Source organism: Bacillus rossius, chromosome 5, assembly GCF_032445375.1.
Source record: "Bacillus rossius redtenbacheri isolate Brsri chromosome 5, Brsri_v3, whole genome shotgun sequence".
NCBI lineage: Eukaryota > Metazoa > Arthropoda > Insecta > Phasmatodea > Bacillidae > Bacillus > Bacillus rossius.
Window position 1 is genome coordinate 30,423,316 of NC_086333.1, and position 12,452 is coordinate 30,435,767.

At 36.3% G+C, this 12,452-nt stretch overlaps 1 protein-coding gene across 4 annotated transcripts in view; it reads left to right on the top strand.

The window, feature by feature from the left end:
• The window catches only part of LOC134531681 (cholinephosphotransferase 1), a 127,878-nt gene that overhangs the window by 23,308 nt on the left and 92,118 nt on the right, over positions 1-12,452 (top strand). For 3 of the 4 annotated variants that reach the window (XM_063367483.1, XM_063367484.1, XM_063367485.1), the window contains exon 3: positions 8,090-8,316. In XM_063367483.1, the coding sequence (XP_063223553.1) occupies positions 8,090-8,316 (227 nt within the window). Of the gene's footprint in view, positions 1-8,089; positions 8,317-8,813; positions 8,946-12,452 lie in introns of all 4 variants that reach the window. The other variant, XM_063367482.1, reaches the window with a different exon arrangement.

The window sequence follows — 12,452 nt, forward strand, 5'->3', positions numbered from 1 at the left end:
CACACACGCAACATTTGCAAAGTTAAGTTTGCATGTGAAAATATTGGTTTTGAGGAACATTGACTAGATCATCTTAAAGGTGCACATTTTATTTGTGCTACCAGCAAGTATTGATCATTTTTATCTTTTAATAAAACAGAATTTTAACATTGATTTCATTTCCATCAAAGAGGGGTGTATGCTTTTGTCACGCACGCAACAAAGATTAACAATTTTTTTTTGCAAGTGTTATTCTCCTTAACCAATTGAAAAATTTATGACATACTTATCTAGTTGTAGGTTAATATATTATAAGAAAAAAAGTGGTATTTATTATGACGTATTCATTATATAATTTTTATATTATTAAATCCACTGTCAAAATGTCACACACGCAACCATGGAATGACCCTAATACTACATCAATGTAATTAAACGCTTTTATCAAGTCACAGTCGACTGCCTGAAGTTGTTTACAAAGGGTTATAGTATAGCTCATGATTTTCTCTAAGATAAACAATGCTATAACGAAGTTGGTCGATCGCAACGTACTCAACATTTGACATGCCTTCTGCGCTGTATCATTGTTATGGCTTTCTTACAACTCTTCCAATGCTGACACAATAGCATTGTAAATTTCTTTGAAGCGAATTACTGCATCATGTTTGTGAACCCACCTAGTTTCACACATGGCCAGAACTGTTTTTTGGTGGTCAGTTTGAAGAAGTTCTCTTATTTGTCTTTTCAGGATGTCTGTACGTTGAGCTGATATGTGAAAGAAGCTACCAATAGACTGCACTACACCAACACAATAGCGGATGTCAGATTGAGAGCAAGAATCTGATATTGCTAGATTCAGTGAGTGTGAACTGCAGTGCACATAGAGAGCTAAAGGCATTCTTCCCGTACATACACTTGAGCACCATGAAACAGTCCGCTCCTTGCCGCTGCCCCGTCGTATCCCTGGCCAACTACATAGCAGCAATCCATTCCATTCTTCTTTAAACCACTTACAATAAGGTTAGCCAAGCCTCTCCCTGTCATGTCAGTAGCCGGAATAAACTCCAAAAATGCTTCTCTGACTTCAGGCTTGTTTAAATGATTGACATTCAGGTAGCAAAGACAAAAAGACACTTGCTCCACGGTGGGCAATGTCTGTGGTTTCATCAACCAAAACAGCACAAAAATGGGCTTTCTTTACATCTTTTAAAATTTTTTGTTTAATGATGTCGCCACAGATTTCTATTAACTGGTTTTGAATTTTTGGGCTTAAATATAAAGCATTTTGTGGGGCATTAATTAAATGACTCTTCAAAAATTCATTCCCTGACTCAACAGTGTATCTCAAAAGAGCACGAAAATTTCCTTCATTCTTAAGATTATCATCATCAGCACAGTTAATTTCCAAATTTTCCACACGTCCAGAGTCTTGTTTTCCTCGTAATGCAATACCTTGTTTTCCACAAAAAATAATGGCACCTACAATTGACTTCAGTTTCATCCTGTTTTCTTGCTTCTGCTTCTTATTTTCGGATGAAAACATTTCTATTATATTGGCAGATTTTTCAGACATAACTTTTAAGAAATTTTCAGCCATTTGGCTGTATTGTTTGTGGTAGCCAGTTTGAGAATGGGCTTTGTTGTTTCGATTGCTTTCTTCCAGTTGCAGAAAGGTTGATTAACAAGTTTACCCAACTGTTGATGTTGTCCTTTGCCTTCACCTTCAGCACTACGACCCATCACCACACATGTTCCGCAGAATGCTCCCTGTTTAGCTTCTGAATACGTCAGCCACGTAAATCTTTCTAGCCATTTGTGCTGAAAACTCAAATTTTGGGTCGATGAAGTAGGGAACTGGTAATTATTGGGCGGTGTCCAAGGCTCTTTTAATAATTTTTCTTTAATAAAATCGTTTAAAACTGTAAATTCTGTGTCACGATAATTTCCGATATCAAAATCAACTAAAATACTCGCAGCAGATGCTGAACGTACAGTAGTCGTTGTAACACTTGTCACAGCAGTCATAACTTGAGTAACCGTCACTGGAGCATATATTGCCGAAGCAGCCATCGCTGGAGCATTTGTTGGAGCAATAGCTTCAGCAGCAGACATCACTGGAGCAGTCATCTTCGTAGCTGATGTCGCTGTAGCAGTTGTCGTCGGAGCAATAGCTACAGCACTAGATGTCACTGGAGCAGTCATCTTCGAAGCAGACGTCGCTGGAGCAGTTGTTGTCGGAGCAATAGCTACAGTACTAGATGTCACTGGAGCAGTCATCTTCGAAGCAGACGTCGCTGGAGCAGTTGTCGTCGGAGCAATAGCTACAGCACTAGATGTCACTGGAGCAGTCATCTTCGAAGCAGACGTCGCTGGAGCAGTTGTCGTCGGAGCAATAGCTACAGCACTAGATGTCACTGGAGCAGTCATCTTCGAAGCAGACGTCGCTGGAGCAGTTGTTGTCGGAGCAATAGCTACAGCACTAGATGTCACTGGAGCAGTCATCTTCGAAGCAGACGTCGCTGGAGCAGTTGTCGTCGGAGCAATAGCTACAGCACTAGATGTCACTGGAGCAGTCATCTTCGAAGCAGACGTCGCTGGAGCAGTTGTCGTCGGAGCAATAGCTACAGCACTAGATGTCACTGGAGCAGTCATCTTCGAAGCAGACGTCGCTGGAGCAGTTGTTGTCGGAGCAATAGCTACAGCACTAGATGTCACTGGAGCAGTCATCTTCGAAGCAGACGTCGCTGGAGCAGTTGTTGTCAGAGCAATAGCTACAGCACTAGATGTCACTGGAGCAGTCATCTTAGAAGCAGACGTCGCTGGAGCAGTTGTCATCGGAGCAGCTACAGCACCAGCACCAGGCATCACTGAAGCAGTCATCTTCGAATCAGACGTCGCTGGAGCAGTGGTCGGACCAATAGCTACAGCAGCAGATGCCACTGGTGCACTCGTCGCCTGAGAAATAGCCACAGCAGCAGATGTCACTGGAGCAGTCATCTTTTGAGGAGATGTCGCTGCAGTAGTTTTAACCGAAGCAATCGTTGCCGAAGCAGACGTCACTGGCGAAGCTGTCTTTGGAGCAATAGCCACCAGAACAGACGTAATGGAAGCGGACGTTGTTAGATCATGTGTTACGGGAGAAATCCTCACATTTGTGTTTGCTTGTGTTTCGTTAGATGATCGGCTGCACCATTTTTTCCAAAAGACTATAGACGTTTCATTGGTAACTTTTCTCTTTTTTCCCATATTTTATTTTACAGTGTAACCTATAAGAACAAAAAATAGCATTGTTATTAATTAAAAATAAATAATAATACCGAACCTAAAAATTAAACATTCCGCTAACTGGGAAATTGAGGAACATGGATTGTATTTTAGTAAGGTTTGTTTATATAAGGAAAGCGATCTTTGACAGACCCAGCTGAAAAAAAAAAACACTAACCGAATAAAGAGTAAAATAATATAAAACCTAACTTAGTAGAAATATCCCTTCATCCTTTGATTTCATTCCAATGAATTTATTTTATTCTTGAGTAAATAAAAAGAATAGTCTCAAATTTCATTTTTTAAACCTGAGCTATTGTTGTTTTGTAATTTGTATGTAATTTTTCTTTCAATTCACTTAAGTAAGTTCACATTACAATATTAAAATACCTACAAAACCCCCCAAAAAAAATAGTTAACCTAATGGACCTGCGTACACACTTTACAAACTTATCCCTAATAAGTTGACATCATGACAATAGAATAATTGCTGTATAATTTGATTATAAGGGTGTTAACAACTAAGGTCGAAATTACAATAGCCCGTCATCTCCGTCTATCCGTCATCCATTCGTCAATTACGTGACCTGCAGCCAAGATGGACCGAAAATTTTTATCCGTTCGTCCAAGTAAAGCTTGATAACTTTATACTTTTGATGGATGAATGGACGAAACTATAACCTAGGTGTATGCATATCACATCTTATAATATTAAAATGTATAAATGTTTAATTGTTTAGCTGCTTCCAAAATAATTTCTTAGCTTACGTAAATGGTCTCTAATGGAACTGTTATAATTACTCATGGTAATTCTGGAAATGTGAAAATACATACCGAAATGAAAAAAAAATTGAGTTTAATGTGTTTCATGTACTTACTTTACATAATTATTTAAGTAATATAATTACATATGATAAATATTTTTTCTCCAAAATTTTAAGTTTTCTCAACAGTTGTCAGCATTGACATGGAAAAATATTATGACGAATGAGCAGAGTGTTGTAAATCGCTAGCCACTGACCTCCTTAGCGTAGTCGGATGCACACCGGCTTACGGTGCGAGGGGTTCTGGATTCGAGTCCCGGGTAAGGCATGGGTGTAAAATTGAGACTTATTCAAAATATACACTTGCGGCTAGCTTTAGCTTTAACAAAGTTTTTCACTCGGTAGATATATAGAGACTCGTACACTCATACCTCTGGGTAGGTGTAGTTGTGTGAAGAATATATAATTAATAAAAATATTATATTTCATTTAATTTAATTCTTTTTCAAATAACACATGGGCTATATTGTAAATGCTTTCCTTAGGCGGGATACATGGTACACATAAAGTTCAGTTCAATGAATATCGCCGTCCTTACTCACGTATATTTATCATACCTAATTAATCTATCTTTCTGGATAAAGCCTTAACAATATAACATTACTTATTACTTAATGTACATAGATTTTTGTCATCCTTTAGTTCGGATGCATGCCTCAAGCTATTATATCTGCAGGATTCGGTTTAAGTCCAAAACGGGACGTCTTCTCAACACAATAGGCCATTACATTTTCTTAAAACTTCTGTTCTTAAATCAGTTGATTTAAAATTTGATAATTTTTCAAAGCTGGCTCCTGATTGGTCGAGAATTAAAATAGTTTCAAACTTCATAATTGAACTAAACAAACTCCGCGTTCAACAATGGTGCGGAACACAAAAAAATACGTTAAATTTAAAATAACATCTGACAATAAATATTTATATGAATAAGTTACACATATAATTTATAAAATTACGTTAAAATGTCATTACTCCCTAGAGGGGTCCTTAGGATTGCTATTGTTCAAACATCTGGCCAATGCCTAGAGCGGAGTTGGCGTAGAGTTTTTAAACAATTAAAATATACATACGTAAAACAAATATTTAAAATAAATACTGTAGTTATCTGGACTGGAAATTAAACATGTTGCAGCACACTAACCTCTCTTTCATGCGTGGCGATTTAGAAATATTTTTAGCGCCGGTGAGCCAAAGATCGGCTCTGGACTGTACTATCATATAAAAATAGTATATTAATATGTTAACTAGGTCTGCTTAATCATTTACTTACGATTAGTGGGCAAAAATAACTTGTTGCTTTTAAAAGTTTAAAAAAAATATTTGCACTCCAATTAACTAACTAGCGATGACTGAACTACAGACTATAAACAAATATTGTAGTAGAACAAGAAAGGAAAGTTGTCAAAACAACAGAACAACGGGAGACACGTTGTGCAGTGCATTCTAGCGGCAGGTCCTGGTCTTACAGGATAAGCACATGTTGAAAAGGAAATATAGCTGTTTAAAATGTACTTTTTTTTTTTCAATTTTACTTTTTGTAGTTATTTATTATAGCTGGAAAAGTTTGTTAAATGTTTGGTTGCAACAATTACGATGTTGTTAACTGGTCAAAGTAGTTTTTGAATTTAAAATTCCCTAGGCGCGTTGGGGCCGAAGTAGTCTGCGTGTGGCGGCTTTAAAATTATATTAGTTTTTTTGAGCACCGTCCGGAAGTGGGGGGGGAGGCGTATCAACCTTACAGGTGGATGGCTGAAGTCAGGTGTCGCCAGCGTTCGTTATGTTAAAATTATATTATTTTATTATATTAAAATTAATATATTAAGCATATATATTAAATTATATTGTTCTATTACAATAATTTGCTAAAAATGCCCATGCATTGAGTTGAGGCCTTTGAGCTACTGACTCAAACACAACTTCACACCACGTTTCACTCAGCAAGGTCCGTTTCATCTAAGGCGAGAAATTTACATCTCAGATTTTCAATGTTTGTAACCGTCATTTAAAATTAAGCACCTTGCGATAATCAACGTTTCTTCTTCGTGTTATACGTACAGTATTTAAATGAAAGTACCTTACTTGACAAAATGCCCGAAAAACATCCGTCCTACCACGTTTTAATAGTTTTATGGAGTTTTGTATGAAATTAGATTGCAATCACTACTGTTACTCAATGCCCAATTCTACAAAGCAAATCTAAAACATAATCAAAGTAGAGTTGAACTGATTATTCCATAGGCCAATCACCACGATTTGAATTTAGACTGACCAATCATGAACCAACCACTGCAATTCAAATTTGTTTACGTTAACTTACAAATTGGGCTGCTTGGTGACGTTCTCTCTCGTCGCTCGGTGTGAAACTTCAGAAAATGAATGACATGAGTGTTCATAATATTCTTGCCTTTATTTCAGGGGGGGGGGGGGGGGTGTTTGAACCCCCAAAACACCCCCCCCCCCCCCCTGGGTACGCCTATGCTATCGCATGTATACATAAGTCTGATGCTGTTGGTTGTACTAGCGGGAATATATTTGACATTAAATACCGGAACAGAAACGAACAGATGATTCACATAGATTAAGGTTGTTAAATGAATGGTGTAATGAAAAAAAAAAATCACTGGCCTAACAGGATTGATATGAATGAATAAGCTCTTAATTTTTGAAAAATTAAAATGTAAATATCCGGACAGTAAATATCTGTTTCACTGCCAGTAAAGGATGGTTTGGAAAGTTCACAGAAAGGTACACAATGTGTGTTGAAGGTCATGCCTGGGCAGGCAAATCAACCAGCCAACTGACGATTACTATCTTCTGGTACACGGTGTCGTATTTGTTAAACAAAGTATTTGATGGCAGGCTTATAAAGATAAATGGTGTGACATTTATTGTTGAGTGTTATTCTACGCATTTTTATTATGTAAAGAATATTTCTCTACACTTTTGTAACACATTAAATATATTAACCTTTGCTATTTATGGAGGCTTCAGAATATGTTATTTCAGATAAAACAAATATTTTTAGGAATGCATTGGTAATGCTAAGTGAGGGATTAGTGTATGTGGTAGTATTGTTTGTTTAATGTACATATTTGAAGTGTCTTACCACAAATTGTTGAAATAGTTGATGAATGTAATTCTGCTGACATGTACTTATTACATTTGTTTTAATTTTGCTTTTTTATAACACCATAAAATCTTGGCTTTAGTTATTACCAGTGTATAGTTTGAGCTGCTTGAAACAAAACTGTTTTTATGCTCTGTGGAAGTGTGTTGTAAAATTTTAATTGTTGTGAGTTGAATGTGGTTGACTAGGTATCATGTATGATTTTACTCTTACTGGTCATTATTTTTACCTCAGTCATAGATAGAAGAATTATTAGAGATATGATTGTACAGTACATTATTAAAAAATATTTTTCAAGTTCTAGAATCAAATTGCAGGGATCACAAACTGAAAACTATTTTTGAAAATATTATGTCTATACAGGTCTTTACATATCCCGGGCACCAGTGCGCCATGACGGCAACTCTTCCTTGCTGGCGACTAACTTCTGCCAAGATACGAAGCTATACCTTTACAGTAGTTTTGAAAACATAAGCCAATTTTCTTGTTTGTTACAAAATATTGTGTACACAAATAACTGGGTCCAAGAAACTGGGACACATTTAAACTAATGTGTGTGTATTTTATCTGTGGTGCGCAACAAAACACGAGCTCATAGATGAATAAAGCACACGCAGATTGGTCGTCAATATCCCCCATGGCAGACCCACTCTCCGTGAATGCCCCCAATGCTTTGGCAACATCCCATATTTACAACTAGACTACAGTGCAACCTGAAAACCAAAGTACATAGTTATTTTTCTATCAATGTCCCTTAGATTTTGTGTATAACTCTAAACTTTCAGAAGTATTGTAGAGGCCTGTTGTACAATCTTTTTGACACTGGTGTAATTAAGTTCCTGCTTTTCAAAACTTGGTGTTCTTTCCTTGAAATGATGTAATGGCTGTGTTGCAGTTTTTGTGGCGCTCTCGGCATGCGTGGCGGTCCAGCTCGGCTATTACCCATCATGGATGTTCTTCCAGTGTTTCTGTGCAATGACTCTCTTTTACTGTGCACACTGGCAGGCATACGTCTCAGGGACGCTGAAGTTCGGAAAAATTGATGTCACCGAGGCACAGTTCACCATCATGTTTATTCATTTGGTATCGGCCACGTTTGGTCCCACCATCTGGATGACGGAGGTCAGTCGATTTAATGTTTTGTTATATTCTTACATCTCTCCATAATAAGTTATTGTAACAAAAGTGGTAGATATGCTCATTTTTGCTTGTGAGAATTAACATGCCCCTCTCTCGAGAATGATTGGATATGTGTGGTAAATCCACGAGCGAAACTGGTATCATGTATTGTGCTCTTTCTCAAATGAGTGAATAATACAAAGAAATTATGATGTATGCACGTCTGTGTCCATTTATTGTGTGTGCAACAGAAGACATCATGAGAGTGTGCATTGAACTGAAATTATACTAGTTTATAATTTTTTTTTTGGGTTTGGGGGCAGAATAATTTAATAAATAATTAATTTATATTAAAAAAGAACTTTTGTTGAGATTAGTTTTCTGAATTTCTAGTGAATGTTGCATGCCTTATTTTAATAAGCAGTTATTAAATAATTTATGTAGTTTTTAATTGTTTTTTGTTTTAGGGACATGATTAATTTTTGCTTTTTTTTTTACAGATTCCCCATACATATTTTGAGTTGAAGTATTTTATAGGAATTGTCACGTTTCTTGTGGCTTCGTTGTCTATTTACCAATATTTTATAGTGATATTTACTGGTGGGGTAGGGAAAAATGGCTCCACTGTTGCCGTAAGTTAAATTATAAGAAAGTTTTGATCCATGGGAATGGAAAACTTTCTGATCTATTGTTCTTTTGTTATTAACCTTGATTATGAATAATTTGGGAACATGGTAGAGAAAAATAACTTAACTGAGCAGCATGCGTGTTATTTGTTAGATAGGTAGGTATAATTTCTTATTGGTAGTAACTGGCGACATTTTTAATGGTATATAATTTTTGTTTGCGAAAATGCACAAAGACAAAAAAGAAGTATTAAAGCAAAGTACTGCCTATCATCGACGCTCAAGAATAGAAGCATATTTTGCCAGTTTTAAGCAAACTCTTTGTTTGCCAGTTTGTATTGTGATGGTTTATTTCTCGTAAGATCCCATAACGACGAGCCAAGGTACAGTTGCTTTGCTTTTCATATCATTTTAATTTTTCTCTTTTACTTTTGTAAATTTTAGCTTTAAAGTTTGTTTTGTTAAATTTATTTCAACAAGGAGAGTTTAAGCAAATGAACATCAGTTCAGTTTATTATTGGCGTACCTTTTACTCAAAAAACTTTTGGGAAGAAAATATACGTACTAGAAGATGTAGTAGGCTTTGCGTGGGCTAAGAAGTTTTTAGACTTAGTTTAAAAAATTTTACTGCCCCGTTATATGAGAGACCAAAGAAATTGCTGGTTGTAGTTTTATAGCCTTTATAGTGAATAGTCTGAAGATAACAGAAAATATATGTTGCTACCATACAAATTAAAATTGATTTTTACATTAACAAACATGAGCAAATGTCAATTTAAGTTGAATTTTCATCAAACCTTAAAAATTAGATAAAATTGCACAATTTCTTTTATTTAATATTGTTGATACCATTTTTATATATACTGTTGAGTGTTCATAGTTGTTTAAATTTGTAGCTCTGGAAAATCTAAAGTACAATTGTCCATAAAGAAAGCTTACTTTTCCAGCTGCAAGCCAATAACAGTCAGTGTTGGTCATGGTAACTTGTTGATTGACACTGTAAATATAGGTGTGTGCCATCAATTTTTCTCGCTGCAGGCCTCTGAAATTTTTTCACGTCAGCCGGATAATTTTTTCTTAACTAACAAATGTGGGTTTTTCAAGGTTTTCAAAGTTCAAGGTACTGTGGAGAAAAGAGTAAGCATTTACTATGAAATTTTAAACCACCCAAACCTAGTGTACTCTGTTGCAATGAAAATGAGTTCTTAAAACCCCATTTTCATAACTTGAATTAAAATAATCATCATGTAAGTGAAAAAGGGCTTTGCGCGCGAGCCACAGAGGAGAATGTTGTGTTTAGTGAAGGTGTGTAGGTCAATGTTGTTGTAGTCCTAGCTTAGTAAAAAGTTATGCGCGACTTCCACTTACTCATAAATGGTAAAATCATATTCAGCAGTTTGATTGGTATACTTGGAAAAAAATATTATCTGTCACTGGTAGAAAGACTAATAGCTTCTATTGCATACAGCTCTAATTTTGTGTCTAACCACAAAGATTGTTTGGTAGTTAATCTTTGGGCCGCAAACTATGGGACAACTCTGATTTAGCTGTTACAGTGTATTGATGAGTATACATGAGAGTTGTAGGTATTCAATTAAATATTTAATGATTAATTTTTGTGAATTAAAAGCCTTTTACAATTCAAGCAAGATTTATGTACCTAGTGTTGGAGTGCATGCATGTATTAGGAAATACCATTGTAACAAGCTCATATTACTCGAACATTGTGCTGATTGGAGCTAGGTTCAAAGTAGTACCATCACTTTCAAGTATTAATTGTCTTCTAAGTTTTAACAACTTATATGCAAACTGGCTTAATAAATGATCCCAGAAATGATTTCCTTAATAGATGTGCTTGGAGCTCATCTGCTTTTGTTTTTCTCGCTATGACTGAGTCTGGTGAAAGTTCCCATTGAAGCACTGCAGTTCACAGTTCTTTTTGTGTTGTTTTGTCAATTGCTGTATTACTGGCCAGCTGTTGATCATAGGCGAACTTTTACATCTTCAGGGAATAAAGTAGCAATACGTACCCTAGATTCGATCCCTCTAGAGATTCTTTCTTTCTTGTGCACTGCTGTTAAAAGGTTATTGACAATTATTGTAACATTTATACTAGTGCCTCTTTTGTGTAGAATTGATCTGGATCAGTGATTTTAATTATTTTCATTTTCTCTGGCAACATCATCTTAGTATTTCTGTCCTTGTCAGTACAGGTATGTGTTTTAGCTGATTGTCCTCATTATGTACTTTGATGATTAGGCTATTTACTTTAACATGACTAAGAGAACTGTCTTTGTTTTGTGCCTCAAAGCAAGGGTACTTTACGTACCCTGACACCACCAAAACAGCACCACACAAGGTATAACTTTGATCCAGTGTGTTGTCTCACAGTCTGCAGGGTACCATAAGTAACTGCACTTTTGCATAATTTGAACAAGTAAAAGTGGATAAGAAATCATGGTACAAATTAACCAGTATGCATATAGCCTATGGGAGAGCAGTTGCAATAGCTGCATAGGGTGATTCACACTCATAGCTGCCAACTCCTTACGATTTTCCCGTACAGTGTAAGATAATTGGCCCTATTGTACTATTGTACGATCGTTTGTGTCTTTCTTACGGATATCATTACTTTTGGAGTGTGGTTCGTTGTTTGGATGTGCCGTATTAATAAACCGCGCACAATTCTTCGTAAAATGTGTGCTGAGAAAGCAGGGTGACAGCCTATTCGAAATTTGACAACGTTGCATGGCAACGCTGCATACCACAAGTTTTGTTAAGCTCCAACGTTGGGAAACCTGCTTTTAGTAATCGGACGACGGACATGTTGAATGTGGTCACTAGTTAAGAAAAGTTTGTAGTTAGGGTAATTTACGGTTGCTAGTACCATGGGTGTGTGTTACGAGTGTTTGTCATAAAAATTACAATCATGGCAACTGTCAGCAACCCGAAAAAAGAAAACATATAATCAAGTGTTTTTAGAATGTTACAGCGAATAGTATCCTTGGGCTTCTCGTTCACGAAGTGGAAGTAATTTTGCCCGTTGTACTATTTGTGCGTGTGACATAAATGTTTCCCATAGCGGCAGAAATGATCTAAAGGTTCATGAAGGAACAAATAAACATAAAAGAAGTGCTTCGTGTGATAGCAGCACAAATAAAATAAATTCCTTTTTCAGCAGCACTCAAGTGACGATTACAGTGTGATTAAAGCAGAATGTTACTTCACGTCTTTTATCATAGAACATAACTTGCCTCTATCCGTCACTGATCATGCAGGGCTTTTATTCAGGAAAATGTTTCCCAAGAGTGAAGAGGCCAAAAAGTACGGCTGTGGGCGCACCAAAACAACAGCAATTATAGGTGAAATGGCAGCTGAACGTCAAAATGATCTTGTAGGTATTTTGAAAAATACTTCATTTTCTATTACTACTGACGGTAGCAATGACGATTCTAAGCTGTATCCGGTAGTAGTGACATATTTGGATGTTAAAAAGTCTAAAGTTGAAAATGA